Here is a 17,208-nt window from a genome sequence, read left to right on the forward strand (position 1 = left end):
TTTATTGGGAAATCTGAAAGCTTTAAGCAGCTTGTTGACTTAGTGAACACTATTGGGAAAAGTTTTCTGTGTGTACGCTTGTTTATATTGGAGGGGGTTAGAAAAAAGTATTTGCTACTTTTTTCCTCCTCACGGTGCTTGTTTTAACCAAATCATTCCGAGACAGCGCGCCTTTTCTGCGCTCCTGTGGCTCAGACAAAGAACCATGAAAAGCCTTCCGAGGTTTCTGCATGTGGTGAAGTTTCTATCCACCAAACATAGTGAGGCAGAAGCCTTCGCCCACTCAACTCACTGCAGAGGCAGCTGGGGGAGAAAGAAAAGGGAGGAGGGGTGGTGTGGGTGGAGGTGAAATGAACCCCCCCGCCCCAAACCACCACCGCCACTACCCCCCAAAACACCCACACACACACACACTGGTGGAAAGTTTTTAACAAGTTAGTTTTTTCTTTTACATTAAAATCCAGATTTCTCTGATCTAAATCAACTTTCAAATACTTAAACAAGAAAGTAACCAATTTTTAGCAGATTGACTGGATAATAATTAAAAAGAAAATCTGGTAAAAAAAAAAAAAAAAAACTACTTTGGTGAATCATTGGTCTTATTACCAATAAAACCAACCACTTGAGAGGGAAAGGTAAGCATCTCATTTTTAAAGTTTATACATCTTTAAATCAGTGTCCTAATCCAACTCAAAACAATCTCAATGAAATATCCAATTAGTTGGCCCTGATTTCATTTAAGACAAAATAAGAAAATTGTGGGAGGAAGAAAAGAAAAGATAACAAAAGTTCTAATTAAAGGTAATTTGAGTCATAAATATAGTTTTAAAATTAAAATGTATTATTATGTGTGAGAAAAGTTTATAAAAGTGATGTAATGGGCAAACCATGCCTGATAAGACTGCATTTAAACCTATGGTGTAAAGAAAGTTAAGGACCTGCCAGCAAGAAGCATGAAAATGACGTCATCGGCTGTCCAGTGGCTGGAAGGATCTCTGTATTAGGAAAATTCATTTGGGGTGTTTAACTTTCTCCGGCCTTTGGGGGCGCTCGTGCGATCCTCGCTTTTCTTTTCCTTCCTCGGTGAGAGGTTATGCATCTGCTGCAAGTACCCCCCCTCCCCCTCTCCCTGGCCCCTCTCCGCTCCTTTTCTGTGGCCATTCATTTCTCCAGCAGCTTTATTTGATGATCTTAACAGGATAATCAGCCCACATTCACACCTCAGGCTACACGGGCGCTTTTAAGAGCTTCTCTCATTATTATATCATCTGATCACCATACATGCGTAATGAATACATGTGGGAGTGGAATCACAGTACATGGCAGACCCTATGACCTGCAAGAGATGAAAAAATTAATACCCCATCAGCTTAATGGTAAATGTGTTTTCTTGCCTCTTCATCACCTATGACAACTCAAACATGATGTCAAATATCAGCATGCCGATTCAGTTGGAGTTTCACATAGCTATGCATTATCTTATGAATATAATGAGATGTTTATCTTTTATGTTTATCTCAAGATGTTAAACAACATGTAGAGAACAGGGGCTTTGAGGGGATCCCATGACGGGCAACCCCAGAGGGGTTCTGCAAAGGCGGAGTCAGACTGAAACTTTGGTACTTTACGTGACATTTAAAATAAAGTTCCAATTAAAATAAATAAACCGATTAATGAATGTCCATCACAAACTAGAAGAGTAATGGAATTTTACAAAGCACATAAAAATTTCAAAATTTCACCTATGTTATGTGCAAGCTTACCCTTTAATAGAATTCAAAGGATTTGGAGGGGACATTTAAATCAAAATGGAATTTATTATGTGAATTTAATCAGGCTGTTAAAGAGAAAGAATAGTTCATAGACAGTGGGTAGGTGGGTGGTTTTGCTTGTGCTCTAAATTTACCTCCACCTGTCCTATCCAACCAGTCCTATTCATTTATAATGGCTTCTTTACTTGAATCACATTGATTGTTTAAGGGGAAGAGACTGTGACTGGCAACTTTTATGTATTTAACTATTTATTTCAATCATTTTCTTGTCCTTGTCAGTGGATCACTGTCTCCTATTTATCTCCCCTTAATGTCACCAAAATAAAATTTTGCACATTTCTAAAGGTTTGAAGTTTTTGTGTCATATCCCAAACCCAATATCATGAATGGCCCCCATTTGAGCACCCGCCTGAAAAAGTTTTGGAGCCGCCCTTGCTACATTAAGGGGAATACACAACAAGTAAACAGTTAAATATACAAAAAACGGTAGCAACTGTGTGAAGTAGAAAGAAAGAAAGAAAGAAAGAAAGAAAGAAAGAAAGAAAGAAAGAAAGAAAGAAAGAAAGAAAGAAAGAAAGAAAGAAAGGAAGAAAGAAAAAGAACAATAGTTTGATCTGTATTGGAGGGAAATCTTCTTGCTTCTTCCTCACTGTCACACTGTGACAATATTTGCTGAGTGAAATCCCATAATGTTCAAGCGTGAAACATTTTGCATCGGAATGAGACATTAATAGCCCGCAGATACCCTGCAGCGGTGATGCGCACCCACCCACCCACCCTCTTACATGGCCGTCCATCCATCTATCTAAGAAGGACTGACGCTGCTATTCATGTGATATCGTCGTTTTTATACCCGAGTGGGACACACGCACACAAAAACACTGATCCAAAAATTGGGTACCTGCAGGTCAGAGCGAGGGCCTTCCTCCTGATGGTGAGATAGCAGAGGATGAAATGTTATTCTCTCCATCACCAATGCAGCAGCACGGGGTTGTTCACAGCCGCCTTGCTCCCTGCATGCGACCCCGGGACTGTCCACATCTATCTGCCTCCCAGCTCATTGTTTGCTCGGCCAATACATTAGCGGCGACGCGCGTCACCTTGATCGACGAGCGTTCGGAATTTAAATAGCCCCTCAAACACCAATCTGTCACCGGCTTAGGGGATAAGGACAAGTGCCTCACTGGTTGACCTGAAGCCACGTGACAGCAGCCGCTCATTGATATCGGTCAGTGCGCGCCCCCCTCCTCCCAACACTGATAAGGATAGAGTATAGGTAAATGTTGGCACGGTCACTTTGGGTGACGGTGGATTTAGAGGGTGTTTGTTGGAGAGGACGGCTCATCGGCCCCCGGAGAAAAATGCCACAATGAACAGTTTCTTAGACTACTCGGTGATGAACGGAGAAGGTGGTTCATGCTCCATCAGGGCTTTCCACTCGGACCACGGGATTACAACTTTCCAGTCCTGCGGGTCTGCTGTCAACAGCTGCGGGGTGGATGAGCACTTTATGGCAAACAGGACCTCGCCTGACAGCATCCCCCATCAGCCGGGGTCTTACCAGTCTACTGCAAACACTTTGGGTATCTCCTACGGTGCCCACACGGCCTGCAGCTCAACTTATGGGCCACAAGGTTTTTGTGGCACGTACAACCACTATACGCTGAACCAGGAAGTTGACTCTGGAGCTGCGTTCCCTCAATGCGGTCCACTGATTTTTTCGGGTAACCTATCCTCTTCTATGGTCTCTCAGCATCGCCACGGTTACAGTGCCACCCCTCTGGGCCAGCTGCAGTATACCCACTCCGCCTATGGAGGCGGACACGAGCAGGGACCCCCTTACCATGGGGCTTCAAACCCAATGTCACCTCTGCATGCAGCTCATCTGGAGGCTTGCTGCTCACCTTTATCAGAGGGCGTCTCTGCTCAGACTTTCGACTGGATGAAGGTCAAGAGGAATCCACCAAAAACAGGTGGGTCAAAAGTGTACAGACTCACCCGGTAGAGTCAAAACATCATAATTACCTTAGGCTTCGAAAGGACAGCGACGCGTCCCCCCCAAAAAAATACTAATATTTGGTCAAAAACAACATACTAAGTGTTAAAATACAGTTTTGTGTCATTTTTTTTTTGTCAGTCAGTCCTTAAAAGGAGCAATGTATTCAGAAGTTAGAGTGGCATTCCAAATGCAGTTGATATGTTTACTTTTTTTCTCAGAGCAAAACATGAAAATACATCTAAATAAGTCAACTGATGTCTACTGAGAGAATGGACAATTCAAGCTGTCATTTCTCTAAGATATGTTTTTATTTAATTTTTTATATATTTTTATCTATTCAACCATAGTTTCTGGGATAATTAACACAATGTCTGATCAACCTATAACTAAAAAAGTCTATAAACCTTAAGTGTTTAAGAAAAGTGTGCCAACAAGTCAACTCTAATCTGCTTAGGACGAATCTTATTGTGTGTTATTGACAGCTGTGTGCTCTTCACAGTAATCAGATAACTAAATGCCAAAGTGATCACATCAATATTATATTTGCATCTTTAAATCCTTAATTAGCACGTCATTACATATATTGATCAGGATATCAGTTGCGCCTTTTTGCCAAGAAAAACGTGTATATGCTGGTGCGTAAAAGTTGCCCCAGCTGCGTAAAATTAGATTCATTTTAATGGAGTCTAGAAGTTGTAAGTTTGTAAAGTTTTGTGGTAATAAATAACAAACAACATGGATAAATCTTGCTTTTTTGCCTTTAGTGAGATCCGGAGAATATGGTTACGGAAGTCAGGCGAACACGGTCCGGACCAACTTTACTACCAAACAGCTCACAGAACTGGAAAAGGAGTTCCACTTCAACAAGTACCTGACCCGCGCCCGCCGCGTGGAGATCGCGGCTGCGCTGCAGCTGAATGAGACTCAGGTCAAAATCTGGTTTCAGAATCGGAGGATGAAGCAGAAAAAACGTGAGAAGGAGGGTCTGCTGCCGGCGAAAGTTCCAACCGCAGAACCAGAAGAGATCATCCCAGAGAAAATGGACGATGCAGCATCTGAAAGATCAAGCTCATCTTCACGAACCACTCCCTCCCCCTCATCCTCCACAGTGTCCTCCACTGGCACTGACACCTACACCAACTGAGGACCAACCATTACCTCCTCAGATCATGTTATCCTTTATACCAAAGTTAAAATGTGTTTTTGGATGATGTTTGTGTGGAACTTTATAACAATTTAAGACATTTCCGAATAGTAAAGGTTTTAGAGTTGTTGCATATTCTTAAAAGTGTCTCCACAAAGCACCATTGTCCAATTATGCTTATTTGGTCTGAAAATGTGGCATCCGATTCGTAAAACTAAGCGGAGAGACTTCAACCCAATACAATAAACCTTGACCTAGTGCTACTGTATTCCTATTTAAAGTGACAAATCTGCACACACAGATACCCCGAAAATGTGCCAAAGTTGTGCGCCATCGGCCACGGGGGTTGCTGTTAATGGGGCATCACGCAATCAACCAGATGACCTCGTTTATTTATCGTTAGTGAATAAATAGTTACAGTAGCTGTTAAATCGCTGTTACTCCTGTCTTTTAATTTATATGTGCGCTTGTTGACTGTTTGAATGTACTGTTCAGGATTTGCATGGTGCGTAAAACCTTCATGTGTCACCAGCGAGGCGCTGAGTTTTATCAGTTGTAGAGCCGGTCCTTCAGGGCTGTGAAAGGTTTTTATCAGCGATTCTAATTAACCAAATGGGACGAATGTAAAGTGCTTTCTCCTAAGATGCGGTTACGGGTCAATCATGTGTATTAAAAAGTGCGTTTTAAGAATAAATCTTTTATTCTTTGTATTTTTCTTTATGTGGGGGAGATCTTGGGAATGGTGTAGAGAAAACTTTAACCCTATGACCTAAAGCAAATATCGAATCAATGTATTTCTAAATAATAACACAAAAGGATAGAAGAGAAATAATAAAATAAATAAATAAATAAATCCAAGTGTCTGCTTATCCGTCCGCTCATGTCAATGTATGCGTCCGTGCGAGCTCCCGTCCCAGGGGTGAACAGTTATTGGCATAATAAAGGCATGTTTATCCGAGAGGTAGGACGTCAGCGTCTTCTGTGATGGCAACCTTATCGAGCTACCGGCTTACTGAGAGGACAAAAAATGTATTGATTGAAACATCGAGGTTAATGCTATTGACTGATGTCACAAAATCAGTTCAACTTCTTCAGTTCACCAACTTACACGGAGGAGTCATCATGCCCCCCTAATGACAAAATAAACTCTAAAAAAAAAACTTGCAAATCTACCGACAAAACTTCATTTAACAAGCGTGACTCTAAAAAAAAAAATGGTTTTAGACGTGATTTTCGAGCCATAGCTTGTTAGTAAAAGTCGGCGGCTGTATTTGACACCCTGGGAAAGGGAACACCTTAGAGTGGTTTTGTGATTGTTTTAATTCCTGGTGTGCAGGATGCGCATCCATCTTACCTTAAAAGGGCAAAAAGCCCTTGGAAGAAGCGTGATTAATGAGCGCAGTTCACCTTTACCTTGGATCCACCTGCAGAAAGCTGTATTTGAGCTGCGGAGAGTCAATGGCGAAGGCCGCTCATTCTGACTCAGCTCCAAATGGAGAAAAAAAAAACGCGAGTAAGTCATATCACTCTTTCACTTTTATTTGATTAAACTCACGCATATACTCTAGGAAATGAGTTTGGTGGATGTTAGTCGTGTCGTAAAGCGTTTTATTATGTCAAAGGGCGCATACATTGTTTAAAACGCTGGCAAGGTTAACCATTCGGTAACTGTAGACACCCTTATTTTTATTTGTGTCTATATAAATAGCAAAGTTTACACACACTTGTTGCACGGGGTGGGAGGCCGTTTGCTTGTAACGTCTCTCCGACTACTACGATTAACTGAAAATAACCAGCATTTAAATGTTAATGTCTGATGGAAAGAAACCAAATAAGCTTTCGTTTAAACAAAACGTAGGACGACATAATTTTATATAGTTGGAATTAGACAAAAGCTGTTTTAGAGCTTATAATTATATCTAAATAGAGTTTTAGACTGAAAAAAAACATTAATTATGATTTTAAAACAAATATCAGGCAATAGTATAAACAGTTAATTGAATTGAAAATGTATAATCCAGTCTATTAATTCTCTCTATTTACCCCTTTGAAGAAACAAATTTCATATTTAACTTCTAATTTATAAATAGACAAGGCCGCCATTGTCCTCTTTAAGTTATAAATCTAACTTAAATCTAGGCACATTTTTTAAAAATAAAAAAAAAGCAAAGAAGTTATTTTATATATACATAGAAAATATATTTAGAAGTAAGCTGGATAAAAATGAGACTACGAATCGATGATGAAAATAATACTATTAATAATATTATAATTCTTAGTGCTGGAGTAGGCCTATGAGTAGTTCACCAATTGGAACAAACAAATATAACAAAACAAAAAACGGCACCTTATTATCCAAATTCGTCATTTTCAGGCACTCTTAAAATGCGGATATATTGAATCCCATACAATAAATTAATTATATTCACAGACAAACTTAGAGGCAGATGAGGGGTTAAATTAAATGCATTTAAATACAGCGCAATTGAAGCATAAAACATGCAACTCTGAAGCTTTTGCATCCTTCTATGGGACCTTGCAGACCCCCTTGATGTCCCCCTACTGCTGCTGTGCGCTGCAGGATCCTCTCAGAGTAAAATCCAGCTGATTCTTAAAAGAAAAGGCCGTGCATGCAGGGTCAATCCTCGGTCACGACTTGAGTTTGTTGTCACAGCACCCCTCTAACCCCCTCAACCCTAAACTAGAGTTTATTCTCTCCGCACAGGGCAAACAAGCCTGATTAGAACGGCCAATTTAAAACGAAACACAAAAAAATGAAAATTAAATTTATTGGCAGCAAACTAATAAAAAATTAACAAAAACAAAATAGGTTTTTAAAGATTTTGAGGAGAGGACGTCTTGACCCCTCCTGATGGTTTCCATTAAATCCCTGAGATAAACATATAGACGATGACAGATGCTTTACTCAAACTGAAGGCTCTGAGGAGAAATAAACACTTAAATCGTTAGGATGTAAAGCGATAAACTATTGTATTTAACACAACCTGATTTTAGGGACATGGGTTGAAATGGTGAGCAGAGGCCAAATATATAATGATAAATAATAAAATAATTAATTTAATAAATAATAACAATTTAAAAAGTAATAATAATAATGATCATCTTTAATGAAACAATTTAGGCCATTAATTTATTTCTTTGCACAAAAATAAATCTTAAGGCCCAAGTTGCAGTTTAAGCTTCTTCAAAATGAACTGAAAATAAAGGGTGGATTATTATTTTAATAGAAAATAATTTCAAAACAATAATCCAACAATAGCGACTTCTAAAACTAGATTTTCCCTCCTATGATTACAATTTCTAATTTGTCCAATCTTACGCTTAGATTTTTTTTCAAAACTGATTCTGTTTTTACCTTAGCTACTAAACGTTGATGTTTGACATTGTGTGTGTGCATTATGTTAGAGGACCCCTGTGAGTAGATGTATTTACATTACTACGTCAATGAAGATTTGCTTTAAACACACACAAATATAAATATATAATATGTATATAAATTTATATGTAAATATATATAATTTATACATACGTACAAATAAATAATATCTAAATATATGGTAAGAAAGAAGGTTGTGTAATAAAATACAGCATATATATTTATATGTAAGAAAGGCTTTTGGCCTGTAATAAATTGAGAGTTGATCTGAGAAAAGGACCTGAGAATGAAAAAGTATTTACATCAGAGCCCACACTCACTAAGACATGCACTGACCTGCACAAGAATATTTCCAATGAAGAAACAGAATCAGGCGGAGGTGTAAGATGATATGTACGTGTATATAAAAAAAAAAGAAAACAATTATTTCAATCTTGAATGATAGATTCTATTTTTTTCCTGTATGTGTGCCACACAGCCTATAGTGAGGACTGACCATATCACTATCAAATGCACATGTTGTATTTTAAAAAGAAAAAGACATTTGCATGGAAACGCAATCGTTTTCCCATACATCAAGTCCATTTGACCTCTACGTCAATTAAGTTTGGCTGTGAAAAGTAATGTCCAAAGAAGCAAATTCTCCACCCATTTAGTCTGAATTATTGTGTCATGTATAAGAGACAATAATATGCTAGTAAATATGTTGTTTTCTGTGGTTGCATTAACAGATTAGAACTTGCTGCTCCACATAATTCTGAGGTTTATTTAAGATGCATTGACTCTGTAAAACAGGTCAGACACTTCTCTCAGAAAAGTCCAGCTCTGTAGTTTACGGTCTGTTGGCTCAAACTGAGAGAGCCAGAAACCAAGAGAGGCATTGACATGGACAGACAGAAGTCACTCATCATGCTGTTCCAGGTATTGGCACATCTGCTCCAACTGACCACTCCCCTGCTGTGATTGGCAGACTAAATGAATTCCTTCATTGACAGATGTGCGACAGATTCCAATGGATGGACTGACAGAGTGATGGAGGAAGAGAGGGAGATGACATCATATGGGCAGTTTCTGTGTGTACAGCAATGTTAGAATAAGCATGCTGAGTAAAGAAAAAGAAGGAAAGAAGGAGGGATGTGGTAACTGGATGGAGAGAAAAAAGAGAGTCCGCATCTTGACATCAGAACTCACCTCAAAGAGTTGTCTGCGGTTTTCTTTGAGCTCCACTCAGCTCGGCGAGGCACCCCAACTCAGGGTGCCAAACGGAGGAACATAAAGAGATGTGAAAACAGAAGAGCATGGCCAGGGGACTCTGGTGGGTTAGAGGCCCACAGGAGGAACGAAGACTAGGAGCATGCAGGCTTGGTAGTGGTCTACAGACAGAGGGGTTCATCCATCACACATGTCCTGACCTCCATTTGACCCCAGCTTTGCAGCCAATGAGGCGCCCTCAAACCCTAAAGAAAGCACCCCCCACTACACAGGCACACACACTTATCTAGCCATACATATACGTCCAAACACACAAGAGATCGGGTGACACTGAGAGGAGCCTGGATGCTCTTTGTGAAGGCCACCCCAGCTTCCAAGAATCCTTTGTTGATTCTTTCCTAACTAATGTGAGTACCGACACCTGACAGACAAATAGATGTACATCTACACAGGCGTTCAGGTAACCACCTTAGTTTGAACAGGAGGATCTGAATGTGCTGGCATTAGCTGATGGGTAAAATCTTTAGTTGTAAAAGGGATCAATGTGAAGGAGAGAATAATCATTATATGCATTAATTTGGCTTTTATTGATGGATTCACAGTTTTTTATGGAAATACTCATAAAAGAAGAGACACATGCAGTGACTTTAAACAACAATATCCAGTCCAGACTTGCTAAGATATGCATGTACACCTCCACTAACTATTTGGATAAAATCCCCAAGGCCACTCGGTATGTCTGGCTGAACATTGAATCTCTCATGTTAGTAGAATTGGTAAAGTTCAGATGAATAGAGTTATTTCTTGTCACAGCCTGATTTTAAGTCATACTTCCTGAACATTTAATAATATACAAATTCTACTGAGGTCGTTTCCAGCTATTTCCATCCATAAATGCAGTTCTGTTAATATTTTGAGACTTTCTGGAACACTATGTTAACCTGTAAAGTAATTGATTTTAGCACTAAGTTTGACAGAGTGCACAACATTATTCTAAAGCCTTACCTTGACTCCAACACTGTACAGGTCAGGGTGGCCAACAAGCACAACCTTTTTCTCATTTCACCGTACCATCCTTCCCTCAAAGACATCTAAGGGAGCTCGAGAGAAGACATGCCTACTGTTTGTCAGCAGGTGCAAATAACATCATTACCATTCTGCTCCTTACTGGTGTTAAGCTAGTATCCATGACAATAGGTTTGTTGATCATTTCAGCCAATGTCGTTCTTCTTTCTAAGAGTGACAATTTTTGTCAGATTGTTAAAACTTGGATGTTACTGATTGCATGTTTTAACAGAATGATAATCCTAATCCCACATGCAATCTCAACCATGTTAATTTTGTATTGTCCATAATGTAAATCAGATCTTGTGCAGGGGTCAAGAAATTATAAACATTTATGCTTTTAATGAATGGGTACACACCTCTATCCAAAACTGCTCTGATATTGGTACTCCCAGTTTTTCTTTCCAGAGAAAGAAAAACAGTTGCCCAGGAATATAAAGTCACAGATCTGATAAAAAGTCCCTTTTAAAATTCTTCTCCCAGAAATGTATTGGAGGTTTTGAAATTGCAAGTTAACTTCTTTATTGTGGGAATTTTCAAATTAGTCCAAAAACACACATTTACAACAAATAAAACATGTTATTTATATTTGTTTATTTTATGGAGAAACATACAATCTGGAGCAATAAAAAACTTTCTTGAATTAATTCAACCAATATCAAAATGTATTTCCTAAAACTCAAGATCTGAAAGTAGTTTTTCGATGTTTCATACAAAAAGAAATGGCAGAAATATAGTTATTTTTACGAGAAATGTAAATGTTGCATTTTCCTTATTGATGTGGAAGTAATTTTATTCTACAAAAGCAAAAGAAGAACCTATTGAGAAATATAAGACTTTTTTCCTTGTACTTGTCTACTATCTATTCATTAGATGATATAGCACAGCAATAGCTTAACAGCTAAGGGGTAACAATTTAGTAAATTGCATAACATCCGTGGAAATAACTTTATTATATATTATTGATTTTTTTAAAGTCATTTAAAAAACAAGAAGCATACCTTACACTGCCCATGTCATAGCAATCCCTTAGCGAACTTTAAGTATGCTTTTATTTAAAGAAAGTGCTTAAGAACAGCAGGTATTGTAATGTGTTACAGAAAGTACATGTGTGATGAGATCCCATCAGTTTTGCAACGCATTAGAGTCTAGAGTTTCCTCTAGATTTAATTGCGCTATCATAATCAAATTTATGCTGAATTAACCAACAGAAAAAAATGTCATTGGCATTACAACACTGACAGCCTTCTTATAACTGCTCACAAAAAATACTTACTTTCTTAAGAAACAATTGGTGAAATTGAAAGATTACAGTAAAGATAAATATGCCTAAAAGACTTTAGGCATTCTTCTTTTTTTGTAAAGGCAAAAACTGGACCCTTTAAAATATAAATTTTGTGTGTAACAGTTTTTAACAATAAAAAAATGCATGTAATATGATCTGAGCATTAGTACTATGTAGAAATTGAGCACATGCACACTATTGAGAAAACGATTACACAGAAACCCCCATTAATGTTAGGCAGTAATCACTGTGCTTCTTGGGCAGCGATTAGTCTGGTTTAGTACTTTATTTAAACATTGGAAAGTTTAAATTGCCATCAGCATTTTCTCTTGGTTCACAATTTGGAGTTTTCTCCCTCCACTTGCCTTTTGAATGATTTTTGATGAACTACAGAAATGTGTGCCTGAAAAACTAATTTTCTTAGCTGTTGGTGGTCTGGAACTTTATGTTACAGTTATATGAATCAAATTTACTTTGCAAGTAATACCAAAGTGTCTCCTGAGAACAATTAAAGGCAGGAGAAGTTCTACAGTCAGAAACCCAGGAATTAAATCATTGCATTGCCATTCTGGCAATATGTTTAGAGTTTATCTTTGTCTAACTGAACATTTGATCTAGTCTCTTATCTATTACAGATTCTAGAAAAGGGTCTTCAAGGATTTCTCGATATGTTGTACTGCTCATCTTGAAATAAACACCAATTATCTCAGCATTATGCCTCCACAACTATGCTTCACAATGGCAATTTGGCAGTGTTAGGTTTTCATTAGTCATAGCACAACAATCTTGACCCTGGTGACATTAAGTGCAGAATTAGTTAAAAAAAAGAAAGAACTCCAGAAAAAAAATTATATAATTTAAAGTCAAAGGGTTTCAGGAATAAACTTAGAACTTTTTCTTGTTGTTATAAAGTTTTTTTTTTTCTGTTCATCTTTTTGATATGCTAGCAGGGTTTTTTTTTTCTTAGCAAGCCAAAGTGATAGTGTTAACATAGAGAGCTAAAACATAATCCAAGAGCCAAAACCACAAAGCCAGCAGACCTTGTCGATTAGGAAATAGAGCCTTGGTCAAGCCTTTGATATGAAAGAGCTGGGTTTTTGGCTTCATCAGTCGGAAGACAGGTTAAACAAAACATGTTAAAACAGCTGCAAGGCGATAGTAGCCTGCACATCACAGAGGGTAGCAACCATAGTAACCATTTTCACACAGTTATAAAGACAAACCGCTTGAGGGGAAAAGACAGGTTTCAGCACTTTTGAGTCAAACGTCTTCATGTCAGGTGAAGTTTGCAGATGATGCTCGCTGTGGATTCTGCTCGCGGGGACGGGCAGCTATTGTTGTGGTGTTTGATCTCACCTGACACAGTTTTTTACCTGAAAACCACCTGCCAGTAACTAACATAAGAAGAGATATAACGCTCACGTGTGCTGTGACAGGAGAGCATCGGAAACAAAATCTGCAGGGATTAGGGAGCAATTTGTGTGTTAACTGACAAGCAGAGTGCTCAGTGTGATTGTTTCTAACATGTGAAAGCAGATTGGATCACAATAAGGATTTAGATATTATCTTGAGTAATATCAACCATGCAGTTGCTACATTGTCTTTTGAGATATAGCATAAAGAGAATTTTGTGTATTTGCATCAGAACCAGAGGAGTTACACTGCCTGCTGCAGTGATTCTCCATTTCAATCAGCTAGTGTTAATACAGCAGCTTGTTATGGTAGAGAATGAAAGAGATGTTTTAGTGACAGATGTTTGACATATTGTAATTCAAAGCTGTTGGTTTGTACAGAGCCTGCAGCACATAACACAGTGGGAGTTGGAGAGTTAGAGTGAAACTATGCACTGATGTGCTCCCTGTCCCCTTTGGGCAAAGAGCGGTCTAGATTAAAATCGGCTGCACAAAACAAGGAGCTTAGCCCAATAAGATGATCTGACGTTAAAGGCTATGATTTACTGTATTTTTATGGCTGCTTGTTTATTTTCTTAAGTTTTATACACAGTGTTTTGTGTCATATTAATGACAATGCATGTCAAAGAGAAGAGATATAACGCCACATGTGCTGTGACAGGAGAACAAACTATATTAAGATCCAGTGACTTTAAAGGACTTATAATTTATGTTATTTTTGAAATTTCTATGTGAAATAATTCAAAATCTTGCCTTGGTTAACAGAGAGGTGTCATTGTAGAATAAATATGACAATTCTAATTAGCTTTTAATTTTAATGCTATTTTCCTTTCATGATTGCCATTTCTTTGTCTGCCTCCTGCTCCACCTATAGAGCCAATAATCTGTGACTTTTTAGAGTGTAATTTATTAGGACATGCTATAGATGTTCAAATCTCTTAACTTGCAATAGGGGTATTAAATCCAGTGCTTGGATAAACAGACTTATTTCGGAAAGCCCAGCTCTTGTATTAAAGTATAGTACAATGATAGGATACCATTTATGTAAGAAATGTAATGTTTATCAAGTGTTTAAAATTTCTTTTTCTTTCAATTAAATCTAAAAGACTACTTATGTACTTCTTAAAATCACAGATAAAAAAAAAATGATTCTCCCCTTAAATTTGTACTCTTGAGTCATTCATTGTCAAAATCATCAGCTTTTTTGAAGACATAAAAAATGATTTGATAGATAATCGCTGTAAACCAATGACATTGGTTTAGAAGTACTTATATATACAAAAATATCATTTGATCCTGTTTAGGGAAATGCAGTTCTTTTATAAGCTATAGGGTCTAGTTGGCCTGCATTTCAAGAAACAAAGGAACCACAAAGAGGTGATGTGCTTTGGTTAAGTCACCTGTGTCAGGACTCTTACAGTGAGCTGACCTCTCTAACACCACTGACTCTCTCAGCAGAAAGCCGGACAGTCACCCTTCTTAACATCCCCCTTCTCATCCTCCCCCTTTGCTCGTTATCATTTGAGTTCCACAGAGACTCCTCTAATGACAGCACTTGTCTATATCGCCGTTGTCACAGCTCAGGTCTGTGTGTGTTACCCTGTGGGTGTGTTTACGTTTGTGCTCTCAGACTAGTGCATGTTTGGCCTGTAATGACAGCGCCTGTCTATAATGCCTCGCCCTGGCAGGGATCATTCGGTCCAACCTCTCTCTTGTCTGCCGTCCGGTGTCACCTATGCCCGACTGGACGATGATGTGATCTTTAGTCCCCTCAGCGATCTATAGACTGGCATTTGGCTCAGAAAGCCTCCCCCGGCCCTGACACGCATGCTAAAACTTGCCGTGGTTATGCCGATATCCCCCCACTGTGCCTGCATAACCTCCCCCAAAAGGTGAGTTAACGCCAGTTGGAGCAATATTCCAACAGGACGTATTAGATGATTGGATGGCATTAAACCACTGATGTGTAGGAGCCTACATATTTGGGTATGCAGTTTGGCTGTTGTTGACCAGTGCTCTATCAAGAGGTTAATTGATAAAGAAAAAAGATTTATTTTGTAGCAGTATTATAAGTGAATATGTGGAAAGTATTAACCTTCACATATGAGCCAGTCTATGGGGGTTTAATAGGATACTGGCTCATCCTTTACAGCAAAAACCTCTTCAATTCTTATACAAAAGTTTTGTGTCTGCTTCAGAAAGGAGTTTATGGGTATTTATCCCAGCTGGCTACACAGCATCCCTCTGGGCTACATCAGACATTCAAACTGTAGTGTGACTTACCTTTGCATAAATCAGCCAATAAGAGACTGCAACGACCTGGTTTGACAAGCCAGGGTTGTAACAGCAGCAGGCTAACTTTCAACTCCCCTTTTGTGCCTCAGGGATGTCATAAAACACAAAGAGACAGCAAATAGGCATGTTGGTTCAACCTAGGAGTGTTTTGGGTAAAGATGATGCAGTATTTATTTAGGTGGTACTTTTGATAAATTACATCTTTTAAGAAGCTTTCTGTATTTTGGAAAAAAAAATAATATGTGAATTGCCTTTAGCTACCTTTTCTTTCTGCATGTTTTTTCAGGTTTGAAAGAGCTTTTTAAGGCTGAACTTCATTATTTTTTCCTGTACATGTCTAATTTCTGACACAAACCTGGGAAATATATTATATATAATATAGACTAATTTAATATCTACTATATATATATATATATATATATTATTATATACTATGTAATATTATGTGTTATTATAGTGTATAATATATTATATTATATACTATAATAACATTTAAAACACAAATTTATGAAGCAAAACAATTTTTTTTGAACTTCTTGTCAGAACATTAAATAGAACCATGTTAAAACATCATACACGCCCAGTCAGATCAAGTCAAGGTAGTGATTTTTAGTTAATTCATTGTAAAACGTGATGGCAGCCATTTCAAGAACTGAGATGGGAGTTGGACAATTTTTCTGTATTATGTTGTTATGATAGGCTATTTAGAGTTGGTTGGAGAAATATTTAACTGACACAGACTTGGAAAACACAAGTTTAAATCAAGATGGCAAGCCACCCTGTGACCTTGTGCATTGTGCATCCACCAGAGAGTTAGTGCCTCTACTGGACTGTGCACAATAAATTCTGAACTGGTAGGATCCATCCAGACTTCTGCAAAGCTGCAGCAGACTCTTGGTGAACACCGACCTGCTTATTGCAAAAAGAGCAGCAGATAGGAAAATAAAGACTCTTTTCTTTTGATCTTTTCGTGCCAATTTGTTCAGTCTTCAGGTGAATAATTTTGGGTTTTATAACCTTTTATTATTATTTCATTTTCTACAATTACGACAAATTGTAAATGGTATTTGTTTTATGGTATTTACTTTTGTGTAAATGTGAAAGGGTACATTTACAACATGAGAATACTCAAACTCCAAGGTGGATTTCATTGATCTGATTTATATCAGCCCAAGTCGACTCAATAGATCAAAATCTTAATAATAATAATAATAATAATAATAATAATAATAATACATTTTATTTAAAAGTCGGTTTTCTGGACACTCAAGTTCACCGTACAAAAGATCAAAACACAATGGGAGAAATCTTAACCGAACAGACCTAAGAACTAATGTGAACAAAACCAAACTAAAACGGTTACAACCTGATACTAAAACATGACTAAAAATCTGATTCTAAAACCTAATATTAAGTCAAAAGTCAGAGGTTAAATCAAAAGGTTAATCACTTAAAAAAAGGGTAATTTGAAATTGTGTTAGTTGTTGTCCATCATCTTGTGTGTAACCTTTTAAATAATAAACTGGCAGTTTAAACTTATTCCCTGGTCTGTGGTCTTTTTACCTTTAAAACATACTGTAATACATCTTTAGCTCCAGTAGACAAACAACAACGAACATTTCTGGCC

The 17,208-nt window shown here is 37.9% G+C and overlaps 1 protein-coding gene and 1 long non-coding RNA gene across 3 annotated transcripts in view; both read left to right on the top strand.

Moving 5' to 3' along the window:
- Positions 1–3,138: 3,138 nt before the first annotated feature.
- Positions 3,139–5,754, top strand: hoxa1 (homeobox A1). Its single transcript, XM_015374145.1, has 2 exons — positions 3,139–3,745; positions 4,536–5,754. The coding sequence occupies exons 1-2, from the start codon at positions 3,142–3,144 to the stop codon at positions 4,913–4,915; spliced, it is 984 nt and encodes a 327-aa protein (XP_015229631.1). The 5' UTR covers positions 3,139–3,141; the 3' UTR covers positions 4,916–5,754.
- A 476-nt stretch (positions 5,755–6,230) lies between these two features.
- Positions 6,231–17,208, top strand: part of LOC107084347 — a 27,378-nt gene continuing 16,400 nt past the window's right edge. The window contains exon 1 of one of the 2 annotated variants that reach the window (XR_001481221.1): positions 6,231–6,428. This is a non-coding gene — a long non-coding RNA (uncharacterized LOC107084347). Of the gene's footprint in view, positions 6,429–9,509; positions 9,932–17,208 lie in introns of those variants that run through there. The other variant, XR_001481220.1, reaches the window with a different exon arrangement.

Source organism: Cyprinodon variegatus, unplaced genomic scaffold (assembly GCF_000732505.1).
Source record: "Cyprinodon variegatus isolate N-32 unplaced genomic scaffold, C_variegatus-1.0 Scaffold98, whole genome shotgun sequence".
NCBI lineage: Eukaryota > Metazoa > Chordata > Actinopteri > Cyprinodontiformes > Cyprinodontidae > Cyprinodon > Cyprinodon variegatus.

Bases quoted from the DNA above. Each gene is read 5' to 3' on its own strand.
- hoxa1 (XM_015374145.1), top strand. From the start codon at position 3,142: ATGAACAGTTTCTTAGACTACTCGGTGATGAACGGAGAAGGTGGTTCA. The intron at 3,746-4,535 runs GTGGGTCAAAAG...TTTTGCCTTTAG, and splicing joins GAGGAATCCACCAAAAACAG to TGAGATCCGGAGAATATGGT.